The following is a 21,878-nucleotide window of genomic DNA, read 5'->3' as shown; positions in this document are numbered from 1 at the left end:
AATAAAGACCTCAACCTACTCTACCACTTGCCGGCAACAGAATGCTGCGGACGCGTACGGTTGATTTCTTATGCATTTTTAAATATTAAAAGTGTCACAATTTAATTGCCTATAAATAAACACATGATGACGTCATCATGACGTCATCATTCCACAATGTTGTTTGAATTAGGGTCTTTGCTTGGACAAAGAGTGGTGTAAATGAATAACTGGCAAAGAGTCGAAAATGCCCTTTGAAAAGCGACAATTTTTTTTAAATTTCTGTGTACAAAGTCTATGGGAAAAATTAATTATTCAAAAATCCATAATAAATCACTTGATGACGTCACCATGACGTCACTCTTCGGGGCACATCTATGCTATAAGGACTAAGCCTATGCTGACTTTGAACGATGTATGACAAAGATGAATGGCAAAAGTGTGGGGCAGAAGAAACGTGTACAATGTCTATGGGATTTGCCGGGGAATAAAAAGAAGAAGCAAGAAAAAAAATGAGAACAAAAAGAAAGGCTTTTCCGCAACTATGCGGAAAAGCCAAAAATCTTAACGAAAACAATAGCTGTTTCGGTGTGTCACCGAAACAGCTAACTAGACGGACGTTGTGTTTAATGTGACATCACTTCCAACGAGTTGACATTATGATGTCGGTTGAATTTTAATCTATACCACACCCCAATTTCGGTACATATCAAGTAACAACCAAATCAGATGGAAATCCACCATTTTAACAACACATCATGCGACATGTAATCAAATCACGGATATATCGCAGAAAAAAAGGCACCACCAAAATTGGACCTATTGTTCTATAGCTATACGTCTCAGACATACCCCCTTTAATGTGACCTCAGATGATATGTAACGATGTCATAACGTCATCTTGACCTATATTCTGGTATACAGTGTACAGTATAGCTAATCCAAGTTTGTGTGAATATAAAGGTTTCAACCAAATCGTAAGCATACATCTGGAGCCATGGGGATGGAAATGATGCAAAGTCAGGGTGCCCTCACATGACAGCAAATAAAGTCACTATGATTTCACCTATATTATCAAATATAACAGATCCCAATATCAACCCTATGAAGAAAAGAACGTGTACAAACCCTATGGAGAAAAGAACGTGTACAAACCCTATGGAGAAAAGAACGTGTACAAACCCTATGGACAAAAAAATCCCCTTTAATGTTACGTAACTTGACACCTGATGACGTCATGATGACAATATTCTTCTAGGACCCTCTCTGGATGATTGTCTAAGTATGTACCAAGTCTGAAGTCGATCAGATTTACAAAAGTGCCAAAGTGGCATGGTAGAAGGAAAATGTGTACAAACCCTATGGGCGAATGGACTGAAAAAGAAACTAGAAATGTGTTTGTGGACAAACACAAGCTGTTTCGGATATTCGAAATACTCTGTGCACGTGATAAACAATCAGTGACGTCACTAAAAATGTCATCTATAACAGCACATTATACGTACATGTCAAGTTATAACCAAATCGAACATATAGGTCTGTAAATATGGGCCTATAAAGAACAAAATGCCCCTTTAAGGGACGTCACATGACATTTGATGATGACATCACATGAATTTTCATCTATAACCCATCTCGGCATTGGTACGATCACGAATTTCTTGAGGACCATCTGTGGGTGGTAGTCTAAGTGTGTACCAGGTCTAACATCGATCGCGTAATTTACAAAAAGGCCAAAGTGGAGCTTTTTAAAACGTGTACAAAATCTATGGGGAAAATGTGCATTTTTAATGTGAAGTGATCTGAGACCTGATGACGTCACGATCATGATTTTTTTAAGGATTATCTGTGGGTGATGGTCTAAGTGTGTACCAAGCGTAACGTCGATCGGATTAAGGAAAGTGCCGAAATGGAGCGTTTTAAACATGTACAAACCCTATGTGGAAAATATTTACTTTAATGTGACGTAACCTGTCACTTGATGACGTCATGATCACGAATTTTGTCTAGGACCATCTGTGGGTGGTGGTTTAAGTATGACTTAAATATTCAGTCGATCGGATTGGAATTGTTGGAAAGGGCTGGATGTTTTAGTAAGATTGGTGAATTTTGTTTTGTTGGGTAGGATGTATCCCATCAGAGACAAAATGAAGTGAAGAAAAGCGGGTTTAATAGAAAGGACAATCATATGGGAATAATGTTTACTTAATGAATAGCATTATAAAAACAGACCGCTGTAGGATGTTAGTGAAGTGTTTCGAAGTTAAAGAATAAGATCGAGTCAAAGAATACGAATGATTGAAAGTCACAATCCCGTCAACAGGATTGTTTTTTCTTTTATTAGGCATGTAGGCTAATGTGCCAGAAAAGGTAAAATGAAATGTTAAAGATATCATAGGTTGTATTATATATGGTAGCGTCTAAAAGGATACACTTTTTCATATACTATATACATTTTTTTTTCAAAATAAGCCAGTTGAGCATTTCAATGATCCCAGGTCATTTGGGGTTATATAGCTGATGTGATATTACATGTACATGAGTTAACTATAGTGCTGTGTAAATGGTCATTTCACTGATTTGTCTTTGGTGCTTTTGGGTATTAAACAAAAAAATCCGAACTATTGGAGAAACTGCTGGGATAATAGTTGCAAGAGGTATCGTTAAGTGTGTTTCTTGTTTTACTTATGAAGTTGTATACAGTAACGACCTTTTGGTTGTTTAAGGTAAGAACTAGGAATGTTTGGTCAAGTCTGTTTAGTCAGGATATATCGAAAATATGACCAATATGTTGTATGTAGTTATGTAAATTTAAAAAATAATATGAAGATTGTTCTCCATTTATGACTAGTACAAGTACCACTGGTCTAAACCAAATAAGCAAGTTCTAAAGCTGTATACATGTATGGTAGCGATGTCTAGCTTACTGAAGATGAGAAGTAAATAATCTTAATGATACAAAAGTGAGTATGTGTATATATAAGATGTTGTACATTAGTAATATTGAAAACAATATGAACAGTAAGTAATCGCCCGAAATGGGTTGTAATGTGTTAGTATAAAATCTAAATACATGTCTAAAGATGTTTTAAAAATACTGCATTAATATGTACAAGTCGTCAACTTGGAGACTAAGCAAGTTTTTTTTTAATGTTATGTTTCTAGTTTTCTTTGATGTATTATTTTCATACATATAAATCATAGATGATTAAACACTTTTAATTTCTGAAGAAATGCTGATCATCAAGCTGTGCTGTAATGATTTCGTGAGGAATTCTGTGCCGGGGTGTTTCATTATTAAAGGGAATGTACATCATTGGATTTTGCTGTAATTTTCAGAAATGAACTATTTGAGGGTTGGGTGAGCGTTATAGATCTAATGTTGTTTCACTGATATATAAGAAGATTTGTGTTGAAAAGTGACAAGGAAAAATAGTAATAGTCAAGCAGTCAAATTGTCTGACTCCACTAAAGATGAAATGGAGCAATTTATAGGTTGGGGTAATAGTAAGGTAAGGGAACCAGTGTAGCTGCTTTGCACCTGTTCATAATGTGTAACCAATAGCGAACGAAATTTGGACTGAAAATATTGTAAATTTGGGGCTGAAGTTTAATAATACATGTAGTTAGGTTTTTTCCAACCAAGGTAAGCTGACTACTGTTTGAAATGTATATGAAATATCATATTTCTTGTAAATGTTTCGATACCAGGTGCCATAATTTTTCTGGGTACTTAAAACTGTTATTTATCAACATCTTTGTAAGGTATTTTGTAAATATTAGATTGTTTTGTTTGTTGATGTGTGTACATGTGTATATTCCATTTATATCAATTATTTCCAAATTGTTGTTTTGTCCTTGGAATTATTGCTTTGTAATGCATGTTATTTAAAGTTTCATTTGATATCAGTCATGCACATTGCACAATTATCAATTGAGTGAAGAGCATTTGTGGACAGCGTGATAAAGTTGTTATGCTAACTTCATTGAATTTATGTGAGGTGGTAACTTGAGACGATTTTTTTAGTTGTGAAAAGTGTTGCAGTTGGTATTGGAATTATTCTCATGGCTATTAGTTATCATGGGAAGACATCAGTTTAATACTTAAGAGCAAAATTATAGCAATTGGAAATCATGTCTATCTCTTTTTTGAACAAGGAAGGTTGTATACAATTTCATTAATTGACAATTGTGCAGTGATGCATGACTGTAATTAAATGGGTTTGATAGGGGTTGAGGATAAGGCCGGTGTATTTATATAACCATGGATCCTCTACACAAGAATGAATGAGTCATCTGAGCTTTTGCATGAGACTTGATGTGTGTGCCATACATGAAACCCAATCATGGGAGTTTTGATAGAAATTTTACTACAGAATTGTTGTGCAGACTGCAGTCTTGTGCAAGTGCATTGCATGTTTTATATTTGCTCATGTCATTATCTTATCTCTAACCAGAATTTTTGGAAATCATTTGTCCATGAGTAGAGGATCCATGGTAGGATGAAACACAGTCATTGTTTGTTTAAAATGAAATTACATGTAGACATGTTTGAATGGGAACATGATAATTAGACTGGTTCTTTGACTTTACATTTTTTGGTGCATATAAATTGTTGTTTTTCATTGAAAGTGGGGTCACAAAATATTATTGTATGTTAACAATGATTGGTTTTCTTGGTTTGTGTTGAATCAACATTTTAAATAAATGAGCAAAAAATATCTTCTATGAAATGTGTACTTCTGACATCAATCTATTTCTGAAAATTACAGCAAGTGTAAATGTGGTAAATGTATAAACTCGTATAAACTCCTATCTGCACGTTTACTTTAGCAAAGGCAGCATTTTCATTGATTTTTGTTTGGTGGTTTTGGGTATTTACCATAAAAGTCAACCTTTGGTGAAACTGCTAGGATGATATTTGGGAAGTGGCACCATTTGGTGTGTTTCTGCAACGATTTCTTGGTTGTTCAAGGTAAGTAGTAGGAATGTTTGGTTAAGGCTGCCTAGTCAGGTTTATCAAACATTTTACCGATGTTGTATGCAATTTTGTTTAATTTGAAAATAATATGAAGATTGTTCTTCATTTATGATTAGTACAAGTACATCTGGTCGAAAGAAAATGAGCAAGTTCTAAAGCTGTATACATGTGAAGTAGCGATGTCTAGCTTACTAAAGATGAGAAGTAAATAATCTTAATGATACAAAAGTGACTACAGTATATGCATATAACATGATGTTCGTAAGTAATATAGGAAAACAATAAGAACTGTAACAAAATGCTCCTAATTGGTTATAATTGAGCACAACTTTTTGTGTTAGTATAAAATCTCAATATATGTTTAAAGATGTATAAATAATACTCTAAAAAATATGTACAAGTCCTCAACTTGAAGACTAAGCATTTTTTTTTTAAATGCTATGTTTCTAGTTTTTCCTTGATGTACATGTTTTATTGAAACGTCATGGATGATCAAACTTTTCTAATTTATGAAGGGAATGCTCACACAGCTCTGGTTTGATGATTTAGTGAGGAATGGATGGCAAGTAGCTTCTTTGAAAGGCTGGATCTAACATATAAAAGAAAGAAAAAACCGAAAAGAAAATTAGAACATATGTAATTAATAGTTAATATGGGAAAGAATATTTGCTGAGATTGTTAATAATACTACTACTAATAATAATAACAGGTTCATATATACATGTTTAGCACTTTTAACTAAGATTAAAGCGCTTTACATTATTATTACCCCTAATCATTGCGCCAATTAAACATTCCTTATACCATCTCAGTTTTCTGGGTTGTATGCAGCTCGATGCAGCCTGTTAGGCGCAAGGAAGCTAATTCATCACAATAATCAGATCTGCCTTAATAGGTACGCATTTACTCCTCGGTGGGGAGAAGCAATGAGTGACCAAATGCCTTGCCAAGGTCAATGTATCTTTTGCTTCATATTTGTTTTCAGATTCTTTGAATGGTACTGTAGTGAGACCTAGCAGTATTTTTGAAAGCTGATCATGAATCCTGATTTTCTTAAGAATTATTCATGTAGGTATGTATGTTATATCACGGTTGTTGCTAAGGTTGCTAAAATGACTGTTTCTAGTAGGTTGTATGAGCATCTCAACTATAGCAGCTTGAATGAGTCATTTCAAATTTCAAAAACGCATGTTTCTTGGCGTATTCTTTAGTGCTATTTTGAATATGTCTTATTAAGACACTATCTGTTTCCATTATTTTTTCGAAACTTTTGTAACCCTACAATACAACATGAATCTGGATAAGAAATATGTGGAAATGTTACAAACCATTGTCCAATCTCATGGAATGTTTTACTGGTATGGCTTTGCATGTTTACATCTCGGCATCTGTATTGCTGTGGATCGAAGGGAAAAGGAAACATTAGTTATTAAATTTTGTTTTGAAATCACTGTGTAGCTGGAATATTTGTGTATGGAATATATGATGTACATGTATTTGTGTGCAATTATAGTATTATACTGTATTGCTTTGCTATGTGTGCTGTTCACTGAGCTCTCAAAAGTACCACAAATAGAAGTTGTTTTGTTGGTGCATGTAACGCATTGGCAGCAAGGGAAATCTGTTATGTATGGGGTTAGGTTATGGGTCATTCCTCCGGGTTGGGAAATGTAGATCTTAAAGCGGAATATTTTGTTTTATAATTAAAAATTACAATGTATTATTATTAGCATGCTTTGCAGGGCTGATATAATTATGTTAATAACCCATCCAGGTAATGCGATGTTGGGGTCGCTATGTTATGTATGCATGGGTGCATTGCGATAGATATTATGGAACAACACATATCACAACTTTCATGCGAGTATGATGTTTTTTAGCTATCAAAATACACCAGAATTGTAGATGGATTTTGAAGACTCTATGGGAAAACGTGCTGGTGTTTTTTATCCCACTATTGTATCCTGAATCAGCCAGAAATTATCGAGACGTTTGCTGGTGGACTGTGGCGGATTCAGGATATCTTCAGTGTGTATTCTGGATTTTTTTATGAACTTAGGATATGGGCTTTGTTTGCTCGACAAAATTGCTGGTTTTTGACAGACTCAGGATAATTTTTAGTTGAAGAGCCTCTGCAGGTTGGGTTAATACAGTGGAATGCTCCTGGTTTTAATGTACAAATCATAGTAAACATTGTTGTTGGGAAAAACTCTGCTGGGTGTTATAACTATTTGGGCTATTTATATTTGTGAACATCTAATAACCCATAGTCATATCGTGTTTGAATGTTGATGACTGATAGATAACTGTTTTTTTCTCAAGGAATTAAATGGTTAACCACCTTTGCTAAAGTTTCATGACTAGTCCTTGTGCAATTGGGGATGTGGGTATTGCAAAAGAAGGTATATTGGCAGTTCAACATTGTTATACGAAATGATCATTGTTTCGAACACTTTCTGTGGATTTAATGATGTTTGTAATTGTGGGCTTCCACTGGGATGAATAATAATACTTACGGCATGATGGAGACAACTGTTTTAGTGGCAAGTTCTAGAGTTATGATGCAGGAGAGAGGAAGTCTGTCTTGGAAGTTGGGAAGATCGTCTTCTGCAAGTGCTTCCAGTTTTGCAAGAGTGATGTTCATTGTGATGTCGTTGTCAGTAATTATTTGAGCTGGGTCACTGTAGAACAAATTATCATATTATTAATAGATTCAGGTACAGTGTTTTAGTTTGTACATGTAAAGGTTTTGAGCAGAAACTATTTGAATTGAATAAGTTTAATTTGGATTGAAAACAGTATATTTTTGGGTAATTGAATTTTTGGAAATGTTGTGCAAGGTTCAAGGGAAGTAATGTTGTGGTATTTGATATGTTTTCTTTTTAAGAAGGATTTTATGTTAATGTTGACGTATGGAGGGGGGGGGGGGGGAGAGAGAGAGAGAGAGAGAAGAGGATCTCATTGATCAGTACTATGGCTTATTACCAGAGTGTAATATAAGACATGAAAGGTATGGTTTATATTTGACAATTTATGGCAAACATTTTTACCACTTTTTTTGTCATGCAAGTTAGGGAATATATTGTAAGATCTTGAAATTGGACATGGTTATTTTAAAAAGTCACCTTTACCCTACAAAAATACTTGTGCAATATGTCTGGCATGTTGTTAGTTGTTTAAAAGGATAGTGTCCTTAAGAAAATTGTACAATTTCCATTGTTTTAGCAATAGTGACATTGACATTCAACTTGTGGGCCTTGAATTAAATAAATTACTGTAGTTGTGAAACTACTGAAAATGTGTGCTACATAATAGGATTTTTTAGAACTTTAAAAAAATTAAACCAATACTAATTAATTTTAAAATGATCTTACCCATCGGCGTCAAATCCTGTGATCTCATAAACTTTTGTGTCTACTGGAGTGTCAATTTCCTGTTGAGATATAAATGAAATTTTGTTGAGGACATTTTGAAGAAATATGAACTACTACTTTCATTAACAAGTTTGAATGTGCCAATATACTAATTGCAATAAGAAAAGTTTTTTATGTTACTGGGGGAAAATGCTGTGACTTGCAGTTTCTTTAGTTGCATTTCAATTTTTCTATTTTCATGTATTAAGTTGTGAACAAAATGAAGCTTTTTGTTCAGAATTCTTATCAAATGTTTGCTGTCTGTGTTTAATTTACGTGCAAAGTTGTCGGAATCATTCAAAATATTAACTACAGTGATTTTTTTTTCTACAATATTTACAAATGTAGTTTATTTTAATAATGCATGGCAAGAGCTCCTGATTATTTTTTAACTGCTGCTCCAATTTTTCTCATTTTTTAGTCCAAATTTTGTTTTCTATTGGTTACATGTTCATGAACGGGCATTGGCCAGCTAGGTTGGTTTTTTTTTTAAATTTTTTTTCAGGCATTTATTAATTGATCCATCCTATCTTTAGTGAAGTCCAGGAATTAAAATACTTGAACATTTTTGGTTTCTTTGGTTTTTGCAGTATTTTTGAACACAAAATCTTTAAAATGTCAGTGTAACAATATTTGATCTATTACACTAACTTTTCAAATATTTTTTTTCTAAAAATTACAGCAAAAGCCAATGATGTTCAACCCTTTTAACTGTCACACATCATGTCATTATATTTGGATTATTGAATTTTTTGAAAAACCAATAGCCTGTACAATGTTGTTTCTGTATTTTTACCTGTGTTAAGAATTCGTAAATTGTTTAAGGTTTAAGCAAATTAACTTCATGTAAATTAGGCCAATGGCCCGCGATCGTCCTGCATAGTCCCCTTTTGTTGCAACGAACTTTTGGTCCCGCATTGGGACTCCGCGCTGGAGTCAAACCCACATTCCTTACCAGTGGAATGGACATTGGAATTCCCTGCCGGACTTAAAAGCTCTGGAATTTCGCCGTTCTGGAGATTCTGAACTGCAGTTTGCTGAGGTGTGGTCAAGGGACTCGCTCTCCGGCGATGCCATGCTGCCCGACCGTCTGGCTTGCTGAGGCCGCTGACTTGGCCGTGCCTTGCCCGTTGCCGTCTGCACGGGGCACGGTCCGTACCACCACGACGGCCAGATTGACCGCTGACTTGGTTATCCTTGGCTTGGGCCAGTGTCTTGGTACCGTTCCCGCCGGTGCCACGCCCCTCTGCTATGGCACTTCGTCTACTGGTCAGCTAGCACAATCGTTCCCCTGATCCGGTCTACACCCGTACCGTCCATCACACCAAGCGCCCGGTTTCGGAGGTCGCCGATCAAGACGCAAGTCGTTATGAAAAGAACTCTCTCTCGCGACTTCCGAACTTTTCCGGCAGACTGCAGTCCAGGGTTCCACCCTCTGGAGGTACCTCCCCTCTCACCAATGGCCAACCGTATGATATGATTTACTTGATTTGTAATGTATAATTAATTGCTTTCCCATCTGCTTATTTAATCTTGTTTATGTGTGTTAATTTGTGGATTGTAAATAATTAAAATAATTCTAATTTCATTTCCAAAAACTCCTTGATTCCGATCCTCATTCATTTGAGTGTTCCTTTCCCTTTATTTAAATTTTTGTCTGTTATGTTGTCTGCTTGGATTTGAAGTGACTTCGTAACACCTGGATCAAAGATTCGGGAGTTGTGTTGACACTCGTCACATTTTCGTACATTGAGACTTCAACGTTTGTGATCCGTACCATTGATCCTTCTGTAATGTCTTTATCTGTATGTGGTCCCCACAATTTGCAACGAATGGATGTTGTGGTGAGTGGATCGATGAGTTGCACTTCCTTACGCCTCCACATATCACCCAATTTTGTTGGTGACACCTGTTAACAAGAATATTGTACAGTTTGATGTTACTTAATGTCATGAAATACAAATTGTTTGTTTTTGAAGGGATGCTATTATTGTAGTTGTTCATGAAGGGAATGATATGAAGTGTATTGTAATAGAGGTTGATAAGTAAATGAAGGTTAGGGGTACATGTATGTTTACCTGAGGTGTATGTTAGTAATAAATCTGTAAGTACTATTGAAAGATTATGTTGCGATGTTGTGATTTGGGTGCTAAAGACTAAGTTACATGTATGTCATTAAAGTGAGACAAGTTTGATATTGTAACGAAATTGGCCTGAGTGCTTGTAGCTTTCGCGCGTCATAGCGCTGAGGCGTGCCATACTTGCTGAACATGCGCAGTGGGCTGCTTAGGTGACCTTGAGCTGTTTGCGCGCGCTGTGCCTCGTGTGTGTACGTGGCGAGAGTTGCTGTGGAGCTAGCGGACTGAAGAGACGTGTGACGGCGGAGCTCTAAGAGAGTTGTTGTAGGGCGCTAGGCTTGTGTGCGTCAGCGTTGCTGTTGGTGTGTAGTGGGAGCTGGTAGCAGCGAGGCGGAGCGGTATAGCGACCGACCGCCGGATCCCAGAGCAGCGTGAGAGAGGCTGATCGGAGTGTCCGAGACAGCGGGACTGTCGGAGCCGTGTCAGAGAGTCCGTGGCGGCGGCGGTTTGCCGAATCTAGTTGCAGCAGCTCATAGCGCGGGGTATGTCAAGCTGACGTATTTGATAAAGTTAGTGACGAGCACAGTTCAGGACCGATATTGTTGAACCTCCCCACAAGTTATCACATTCAGTAATAATTTCTATTAAGTGCCTTCAGTAATAAACCTCTCTATCAGTAATTCTAAGGCTCAGTAGGAAACTCGATTATATCCCTTAAGGATACAGGAAACCCTTAAGGAACCTCAAGGCTATACCTTAAGGAACAGCAATCCCTTAAGGAATCTGCAACTTAACTGAAGTGATTAAGGCGTCTTAGTTATAATAAAGGGAAAACCCCGCGGCTCTTGAGTGATCTCTCTTTGTCAGATTATTGGGTTCCTGCGCTGCTCTGCCTGGTATTTATCTCCGCTCCATAGGGTCCCCGGGAAAAAGTGTTGCGCGCGGCGATATATGGTTGCCAAACGACCTCCCCCACAGTGCTGTAGGGCTGCCGCTCGCCTGTGCAGTACCGAGTCAAACTTGACCCGGACGGGATTCGCCACATTGGTGTCAGAAGTGGGATAAGGCGTGACACTTTCAGGAGACTGCATCTGCAGTGATGGATTATAAATGGATGGAGGAGGAGCTGGACGTTCTGAGGATGGAGGCACACCAGGCCGAAAACATGTACGAGGATGCACTCAAGGAAAAACGGGAACTTGAGGAACAAGTAAAGAAAATGAAATCAATCATCGAGGATAAGGAAATAAGCCGGACTGAAACACCGGAACTGTTCACCCCAACTCCTGCTGTCTCAAGCACTTTAAGTTCAATACTAGGGATACCAGGCACACCTGCAAACACTAGACAAACGGAGGAGACATCCTTGGTAACCGCGAAGGAAACTAAGAAAAGTGAGGACAGAATTAGGAGACCGAATATTTGTCCTGACCGGTTCAGTGGAAAAGTGCCATGGAAGGACTATAAGGCACATTTTCAAGCTTGTTGCGTAGCAAATGGATGGAAGGACAGCCAGGCTGCTGTATTCTTAGCGGCCAGCCTTCAGGGACAGGCGTTGAAGGTGCTGGGATGCCAACCAGAGGGGAAGGAACTTTCACTTAAGGATCTTTTGGACAGACTAGATCAACGTTTTGGACCAGGACAACAGGCAGATTTCCATCTAATGGAGCTTCGTCATCGTCGCCAGGGCGAGACTGAAACCCTGCAAGAGCTCGGAGCCAGTGTGATAGAACTTGCAGCATTGGCGTACCCGGAGTTCTCAGACAAGAGTAGAGAGAGACTGGCGAAGGGACACTTCATGGACGCCGTGAAAGACAGAGAAATCAGGGAGGGTATTTTCCGTTCAAAGCCTGCCACCCTTGATGATTCGATCAAGGCGGCGTTGCAAACACAGAGTTTCCTGCAGACAGAGGATCGTAGGACTAGCGATAAGGCTAGGAAGTTTGCTAGAGTACTAGAAGGCAAGGACGAAATTACGATGAAGGAACTGAAGGGAGAGATAAGAGAAACACAGGAGTCCATGGGACAAGCCTTGGGAAAAATCCAGTCGATGCTACAGGATATCAGTAAGGGTAGCCAGGAGAAACAAGTGGGTTATGATTCTGGACCGAGATCTGGAAAGGGATGGAAAGGCAGAACACAGGACGTGTGTTACAACTGCAAAGCCTCGGGACATTTTGCTAGGAACTGTCCTGCACCAAAGAACGACAAGTGTTACAGTTGCAAGGAAAAGGGACATATTGCACGGGACTGTAAAGCACCCAAACGTGAACAAAACGTAGAGTCGGGAAACGACAAACAGCCTTCCCTGGGGTCCAAGGGTGGGCTGACGATTCGAAAGGACCACAAACAATAGGAGGAATACCTCAGGGGATTACACTTCCCTCAAGGGACAAAAGGAAGGGAGGACTTTATGTGAGTGCACGTGTGAGGGGAGCAGATACACTTATGTTAATAGATACAGGGGCGACAGACACAATAATTTCGACGGCGGTATACTACAAGATACCAAAGGAACAGAGGCCAACATTGAGCACGGAGGGAGTAGGACTGTATGGAGCTGACGGTCACTCCATTGAGACGATAGGTGGAGCGTGGTTAGAGGTTCAAGTTGGGAAGACTACCTCCCCAGTGCGGGCGATCTTTGCCAAATTGGAGATGGATGGAATCCTTGGGATGGACTACCTCCTACCGACAAGGGGACGGTTAGATTTTCAGGAGTTAGTCCTTGCCCTGAATGGACAGAAGATTAAATGTGTGAATAAACAGGGCAATAATTTCTGTGCCCGGGTGGTCGTAGGAGAGACCATATCAGTGCCACCAGGGCACGAAGCACTTGTATCAGGGAGAGTGACTCGGAAGTTTACTGGGCTTGGGATAATGGATAATGGAACCTGCGGAGAGTACAGAGTTGACGGCTAAGGGGCTGATTGTTGCTAGGCTTTTGGTAAAGCCCGAGGAAGATAATTTGCCAATAAGGGTTTTCAACCCAGGAAGGAGAGTATGTGTTGTTAGGGCCGGCAGTATGGCTGGTTTGCTTAGTCAGGTGGCGGAAGAGGACGTGCAACCACATCAACCCATACAAGGAGGACGACCTGACCGGTTGCCTGAACATCTGCAGGACTTGTTCAACCGGAGCATCGAGGGAGTGAAGTCCGAGTATCATGCGGAGGTGGCAGGATTACTTACCGAGTTTCAGGATGTATTCTCGAAGGGTAGTGAGGATATTGGACGCACGGAATGCGTAAAACACCATATAACGACAGAGGACAAAAGGCCTATGCGAGAGAGACCCAGGAGATTTCCTCCAGTCGAACAGGAGGAAATTAATCGGCAAGTCCAGGACTTGCTTAAGGACGGAAGGATTGTACCCTCAAGTAGCCCGTGGGCTTCAAACGTAGTGCTCGTCAAAAAGAAGGACGGAAGCAAGCGGTTCTGCGTTGACTATCGGAGACTTAATTCCATAACGATCAAGGATGCCTACCCATTCCCCAGGATTGATGATTCCCTTGATGCGCTTTCTGGGGCCCAGTGGTTTTCTACGCTGGACCTCGCATCTGGCTACTGGCAGGTGGCCCTGGATGAGGAGGCACAGGAGAAATCGGCCTTTGTAGTAAGGGGCGGCCTTTACAGTTGGCGTGTGATGCCTTTCGGGCTATGCAACGCGCCTTCGACGTTTGAGAGACTTATGGAACGAGTATTAAGTGGCCTTCACTGGGAAACACTTTTAGTGTATCTGGACGATGTTATAGTGTTCGGCAAGACTATACTGGAGGAACTCAGTCGACTGAAGGTCGTGTTGCAGCGCCTGAGAGACGCAGGATTAAAGTTAAAGCCTGCTAAGTGTGATCTGTTCAAACAGAAAGTTCGCTACCTCGGTCATGTAGTAACTCCGGAGGGCATTAGCACTGATCCTGATAAGATCAAGGTGGTCAGGGATTGGCCAGTCCCCAAGACAGTAAAGGAAGTTCGCAGCTTTGTAGGACTAGCGTCCTACTACAGGAGGTTTATAGAGGGGTTTTCAGCGGTGGCGAAGCCTTTGCACAGGCTTACGGAAAAACACAGGGATTTCCAGTGGACCAATGAATGTCAGGCATCCTTCGAGGAATTGAAGAGGCGCCTCACGGACTCGCCTGTCCTCACTTACCCGGAACCAGATGGAGAGCTGATACTTGACACAGATGCCAGTGACGCAGGGATAGGAGGGGTCCTAGCACAGAGAAAGGATGGCCAGGAGAGGGTCATAGCCTTTGCTAGTAAAGTGTTGAAAAAGGCAGAACAAAATTACTGCGTCACCAGGAGAGAATTGCTGGCGGTGGTGACGTTCTTAAGGCACTTCCGACCGTATATCTATGGACGAAGAATCACAGTGAGGACAGACCATGGAGCCTTAAGGTGGCTCATTAACTTCAGGGAGCCTGCAGGCCAAGTAGCACGATGGCTACAGTTAATCGGGGAGTATAATTTCGAAATCATCCATAGAGCGGGGAAAGCTCATCAGAACGCGGACAGTCTATCCCGTCGACCCTGTTCCCAGTGCGGGATGGGCGAGTGGGACACCAGTAGAGATGAGGAAACCATATGGAAGGAAAGGGGTAGAGCTCCTTTGACATCACTGAAGGGAGGAGAAACCACCTTAAGTGATGGAGGCGCTCAGGCAGACGTGAAGGAGGGCGTAGCAGAGGTATGTGCGGTTGGAGTGTTGCCAGAGGTAACATTGGAAGACTGGAGGAAAGCTCAACTTAGAGAAAGCTCCATGGAGTGGGTAATCAGAGCTAAGGAGGCAGAAAGACCTCGTCCAGATTGGGAGACACTGTCCGTGACATCTAGCGCAAATAAGAACTATTGGTTGCGATGGGAACAATTATCTGTTCGGGACGGCGTCTTACAGCGCCGCTGGGAGTCTGATAGTGGCAAGGAGGTTCAGTGGCAAACGTTGGTACCGCAGGATTTCCGACAAAAGATACTGCATGAGCTTCATGCAGGGAGACTGAGTGGACACTTAGGCACCAAACGGACCATGGCAAAGGTGCGCACCAAATTCTATTGGAAAGGGATGGGTGCGGACATAAGGTCTTTCATTCGGGAGTGTGATGTGTGCGCTAGGAGGAAGTCGCCCAACAAGAAGAGAAGAGCGCCCGTACAGCAACACCTAGTGGGAATTCCAATGGAGCGGGTGGCAATGGACATAACAGGACCCTTCCCAGTGACAAGAAATGGCAACCGATATATACTAGTGATTGGGGACTACTTCAGCAAGTGGTTTGAGGCATACCCCATTCCTGATGAGAAGGCAGCGACTGTCGCGGACAGGTTTATCAAGGAATTCGTGTGCAGGTATGGAGTCCCCAAAACACTGCATACCGACCAAGGGAGAAATTTCGAGTCAAGGCTGATAGCTGAGGTGTGTAGGATGCTCGGGGTTGAGAAGACCAGGACCACTCCCTACAACCCGAAGTCCGACGGGATGGTCGAGAGATTTAATCGGACCCTGGTTAATATCGTGGCCATGCTCATGAAGGAGCACAAAAATAACAAAGACTGGGATGAGGAGTTGCCATATGCAACGGCTGCGTACCGAAGCACACCACAGGAATCCACGGGGGAAACTCCGAATATGTTAATGCTCGGGAGGGAAGTCTCTCTGCCCCTTGATTTAACAATGGAGGATCCTCCTGCAGGAGATACAGAAGAGATGAAGGAACCGGACTATGCCAAAGTGGTGCGTAGGAGAATGCAGGGCGCACATGACAGGGCTAGAAAACACTTGAAGAAAAGTGCAAGGCGTCAGAAACTCAACTATGACAAGGGCACAATCCAGGGCAACTTTGCTGTAGGCATGTTTGCGTGGTTGTTCAACCCGGCGAAGAAAAAGGGAGTGTCGCCAAAGTTAATGTGTAGGTGGGAGGGGCCCTACCTTGTAGTGAACAGGCTGTCAGACGTAACCTTAAGGATTCAGCGGAAGCCGGGGGCAAAAATGAAGGTTATCCACTGTGACCGCCTTAAGCCGTACCAAGGCACGCCTTTGAAGTCTTGGATATTAGAGACGGGCGGCAGGGGACAGGAAGCGCAGCAGCAACCTGCAGGAGATATTCCTGAGAGAGAGGAAGCTCAGATAGAAGTAGATAGTAGCCCAGTGGAACTGAGCCAGACTTTAGTACCAGAGATACAGTGTGATCGGGAAGCACCTGAAGGTGCAGGCAATGCAGGATCTGACCTAGAACCTGCACCCCTGAACATGACACATGTAATACCTGCACAGGCGAGGAGGAATCCTTTGCGCCAGCGACGGCAGCCACAGCGCTATCTGTAAATAGTTCAGGAATCTAAGGGAGATCGATTAGTTCTAGGACTACTTAAGAAGTTGGGTAGCTACAGTGAAGTAACTGTTGTTTCGTTTTGTTTCTTTTGCTTTCTTTAAAGGAGGATGGAGGATCCCAAGGCAGGTTGGAAGAAGCCAAAGGACTGGAGTACCTTGAAGGTATATGCATGCTCTGAGTGTGAAGACACATTCATCAGTAAGAGGAGCCTGGACAACCATCTCGGAACTCACAACAAGAAGAAGAGCCTCCTATACTTCTGCAAAAGATGCGACAGGAGATACGGGAGGAAGGACAACCTTAGAGTGCACTATCACAATCACCACCCCGCAGGAATGGATGACCTGAAAAGCGTATACCCTGAGACGGAAGAGGAAAGAAAAGCAGCAAAGCAGTCTGAAGACTCGGATGAGGTACCAAGTACTTCTTCTGCCCCCTCCGGACGGAAGAGGAAGAGACCCGAGACTGCAACCGTCGACAGACCGGCAAAGGAGGGCCGGAAGAAGGAAGAGAAACGAGCAATGAGGTCAGGTGAACCTGAAGAAGAGACGAGTCTTGTTGCTGCCCCCTCGGGAGAAAAGGGGATGGGAACGGAAGCTAAGAGTGTTGATGAGCCACCGAGGGAACCGCAGAAGAAGGAGGCCGAGGAGGAAGAAACTCAGGTCCCCTTGACACCTGGCAGGGAGTTAGAGATAGATGATGTGGCTGGGATATCCTTGTCACCAGCTTCCGTGTCTCTGCTCGACAGTGTGGAGCCGCGACGCAGGATGGTATATGGAGGGAAACCACAAGGGATGATGTCAATGAGGCAGGATAGCCAGGCAGAAGCTAGCGACGGGGAGGAAACAGACCTCAACGACGACGCCTCTATTTCTGTTAACCTTGGGCGAGCACTTCAGGGAAGCTCTCTACGGTATCAGGAGGGGGATCTTCGGAAACGCACCTTTCCACCTGCCACAGATATTCAGCACGGGCAGGCCAAAACGTCAGCACTGGAGGAACCACCACGAGCCAGAGTATGCAGGGTCAGTAGTGGCAACCCTGGGTGGCGACGGGCGACTCCGATCGATACTGCTGATCTGGAAGTGATGATGGCCGGGAATGTTCGTCAAGTGAAGGAGGTCAGCACCAGGAGCCAGTTTCAGAATGGGTTGAAGGTATCTGAAGAGGTCGTAGAGAGGACCTACGATGTGGAGTTTACGGCCGGTTTCATCCTCAAGTAGAGTTTAGGTTTTCTCAAGGTTTAACATTGTTGTTTTAACTTAAAGCATTACTTGTTTCTAACTTAGTTTTGGAACAGTGTAAAAGTTTTATAAGAGAGTATATTTGTTAAAAAAAGAGACCGATCTTGCCTTCATTAGCTACCGCATTCCCTTAAGGAATACTGTATTTATTGATGATCTTTGTGTAAACTCCCTCAAGGAGCAGGGTAATTACTTTTGATTATATAGACGTCCTTGAGGTATGTTGTGATTGTATTTCATGTGTATAAACTCCCTGAAGGAGAAAGTGGATCCTTGTCTATTTTTGATAAAGCCGTATCAGGTGTGATTTGTTTTGGACACTCCCTTAAGGAGCTCCCTTAAGGAACCTCAGAATCTTACCTTTCTTTAAATTTTCCTTAAGGAGACCACAGTAGCCTTAAAGGTAAAGGTGCTTATTTGTGTATAAGTGAACTTTATATTTTCATTGTATAAGATGGCACCTCAGTTAATTTCGTTTTGGTTGTTTTTCAGTTTAACGGACCGGGACGGTCCGAACTTAAGGTTGGGGCTGTGTAACGAAATTGGCCTGAGTGCTTGTAGCTTTCGCGCGTCATAGCGCTGAGGCGTGCCATACTTGCTGAGCATGCGCAGTGGGCTGCTTAGGTGACCTTGAGCTGTTTGCGCGCGCTGTGCCTCGTGTGTGTACGTGGCGAGAGTTGCTGTGGAGCTAGCGGACTGAAGAGACGTGTGACGGCGGAGCTCTAAGAGAGTTGTTGTAGGGCGCTAGGCTTGTGTGCGTCAGCGTTGCTGTTGGTGTGTAGTGGGAGCTGGTAGCAGCGAGGCGGAGCGGTATAGCGACCGACCGCCGGATCCCAGAGCAGCGTGAGAGAGGCTGATCGGAGTGTCCGAGACAGCGGGACTGTCGGAGCCGTGTCAGAGAGTCCGTGGCGGCGGCGGTTTGCCGAATCTAGTTGCAGCAGCTCATAGCGCGGGGTATGTCAAGCTGACGTATTTGATAAAGTTAGTGACGAGCACAGTTCAGGACCGATATTGTTGAACCTCCCCACAAGTTATCACATTCAGTAATAATTTCTATTAAGTGCCTTCAGTAATAAACCTCTCTATCAGTAATTCTAAGGCTCAGTAGGAAACTCGATTATATCCCTTAAGGATACAGGAAACCCTTAAGGAACCTCAAGGCTATACCTTAAGGAACAGCAATCCCTTAAGGAATCTGCAACTTAACTGAAGTGATTAAGGCGTCTTAGTTATAATAAAGGGAAAACCCCGCGGCTCTTGAGTGATCTCTCTTTGTCAGATTATTGGGTTCCTGCGCTGCTCTGCCTGGTATTTATCTCCGCTCCATAGGGTCCCCGGGAAAAAGTGTTGCGCGCGGCGATATATGGTTGCCAAACGACCTCCCCCACAGTGCTGTAGGGCTGCCGCTCGCCTGTGCAGTACCGAGTCAAACTTGACCCGGACGGGATTCGCCACAATATCATCAATGTAGTTGATAATTAGGTCAAGTGGTGCCAAATAAAATGATCTTGTTCTATGGAAATGAGCCAGGAAACATTGTTTGATTGCAAAATACAAGTGCTGTATATCATATGTCAGTAGTAAATTATTAATGTTGAGCTGTATATGGAGTTGTATGCACATGTACATGTATGTGTATATTTTCCTTGGGTAAGAAGCATTTGTGCATCTTTCAATATGGGATTCTTGGTTAATTCTTTGGTATTTGACCCTGACAGATTGAAATGATATTTTGGTGTAATGTTTGGCCAGGACATATGAGTAATGTCCAGGATTGGTTTTTTTTTGTTCATATATGAGTGGATTGTATATTTAGAAGTGGAATTGATTGTGTTTCATGTATACATACATGTACATGTACTTACTGTTTTTGCTTGGCCTTCCAGGCTGATTCTTCTGTTTATTGGCATGGTCTTGGCCTCGTCGATATTTGTTTGTGGTGCATTGAAGAAGCTTTCCTCGATGCTGTTGTCAGTTGGGAACGAGTTAGTTGTGAATATCTGTGTTTAATAATAAGAATAGAAGTGACATATTAACTAGCATCTGTCTTGTATTGAAAAAAAGATTTGTATAGATTCAACGGTTGTTTAGAGTGTACGGCGAAGTAAAAAAAAAAACATGTTTAGCATCCCCGCCCGCTTCCTTTTTAGAGGCCGCCTCCTTTTTTCTTTTTTTTTAAAGACAAAAATTGATAAATTGTAACGATCTCTGACGAAAGAAATCGTATTTTTAGACTTTTATACCGTGTATAAAGCTGTGGAAATAGTCAATGAGTTCAAGTGGCGGCCATTTTGAAAAAAGCTGGTTACCATCTTGAAAAATAGCCCGGCCGCGTTGTCTTGAAAAATGTGTCGGGCGGCCACTTTGAAAAGAAAAAAAAAAAAAAAAAAGGGCCTCCTCCTTCCTTTTTGTCAAAGAGGCAGGACGCTAAACATGTTTTTTTTTTATTTTGCCTAATATTAATGTCTTACCTTGGACTTCTGATGGAGCTTTATTTTTGTTTTGTTTGTTTCCTCCGTAACATTATACTGAGTTATCTTCAGGTATTTTCCTGGTGTGAGCTTTGATTGAAGACGATCCAAATCATCGAAGATCAGAAGTTCGACTATGTGGTTCTTTGATGTAATACCATGAGCAATCATCGAATGGCCTTTCGGTGTCGGCGATGTCAGAATTTTTATATCTATGGATGACATCTGGTTTTGGAGAAAACAGAATGATCATTACAAGGTTGAACATGGAGAGCAATGATGTTAATGCACCTATTTTACATGTACATGTATGTTCTGTCTTGGAATGCTACTAAAGCAAAAAAAACCTTCAAAGTAAGTGTGAATGTGAAAATCAAAATTTGGCAAAGTCGATACGTTTTTGTACATGTGGATGTGTGGCCTATGTTTACGGAGGCAGTCCAGTAAATATGCCACATTTATGGGGCTAGCCTATGCTTAGCAAGAGAAGCATGGCAAGGTTGCTAAGGAATCGTTAGCAATTTTTGGTTAGGCCTACCGTTTCCACTATAGATAACATGCTGGCATGGCTACTGGCTAGTACTCACAATTACAAAAATGACAAAAGGATTAGGCCTATGATGTTAGAAATATTTACCTTTCTGTATTGATGGATTGTCAAGGTACAGATGGAGGTCAAAATACACAAACAGGTTTGCACTTGCACTTTGTACAGTACACGCGAGCGGCCGGATATGGCTGGCCTGGCCCTGGGAAAGGACGCCCTCAATTAGGTTAAGTTCGATCATAGTCTGGTTCCCAGACCTGTAAATTATTCCCGACGCTTTCGTCTGAAATGTCTGTGTACATGTATATATGGGGATCAATGGTCAGGCAGCCTCCGTGGCTAAAAATAAATATGACGACATTAATGGCCACTTTTTTAAAGCGCGGCTTCGTTTTCGATTTTGCTTTATCACTTGTAGCTTTTAATTTCTGATAAAATCTTTAAAATAAATCACTTGCTTCGTATTATCATACTGAGATGATTTTTAGGAGAAATTTCCATCTGAAGATGATCACCCCTGAAAATAGTCCTGAAGCCCATCGCCATTTTGAAAAACAATGCCTACACATTAAAACGTGTACAAAACATATGGGGAAAAATGCATCTTTAATGTCACGTAACCCGACACGAGATGACGTGACGATCACGAATTTCTTCTAGGACCATTTGTGGGTAGTGATCTCAGTATGTACCAAGTCCGAAGACCATCAGATTTACGACAGTGCCCAAAGTGGAATGTTTCAAAACGTGTACAAAACAAATGGGGGAAAATGCATCTTTAATGTGACGTAACCCGACACCTGAAGACGTCACGATCACAAATTTCTTCTAGGACCATCTGTGGG

The 21,878-nt window shown here is 41.6% G+C and overlaps 1 protein-coding gene across 1 annotated transcript; it reads right to left on the bottom strand.

Moving 5' to 3' along the window:
* Positions 1-2,278: 2,278 nt before the first annotated feature.
* Positions 2,279-21,258, bottom strand: LOC119733239. The gene is made up of 8 exons (XM_038206826.1): positions 21,124-21,258; positions 20,487-20,711; positions 19,881-20,015; positions 10,073-10,282; positions 8,335-8,393; positions 7,477-7,641; positions 6,289-6,356; positions 2,279-5,549 (listed from the first exon to the last, which is right to left on the bottom strand). Exons 2-7 carry the CDS (start codon positions 20,709-20,711, stop codon positions 6,335-6,337), a joined length of 816 nt encoding a protein of 271 aa, XP_038062754.1. The 5' UTR covers positions 21,124-21,258; the 3' UTR covers positions 2,279-5,549; positions 6,289-6,334.
* Positions 21,259-21,878: the final 620 nt, after the last annotated feature.

Source organism: Patiria miniata, unplaced genomic scaffold (assembly GCF_015706575.1).
Source record: "Patiria miniata isolate m_02_andy unplaced genomic scaffold, ASM1570657v1 HiC_scaffold_25, whole genome shotgun sequence".
In the NCBI taxonomy this organism is placed as follows: domain Eukaryota; kingdom Metazoa; phylum Echinodermata; class Asteroidea; order Valvatida; family Asterinidae; genus Patiria; species Patiria miniata.
Note: the sequence above shows the minus strand (reverse complement) of the source record. Positions and strands in the feature narration are given on the sequence as shown.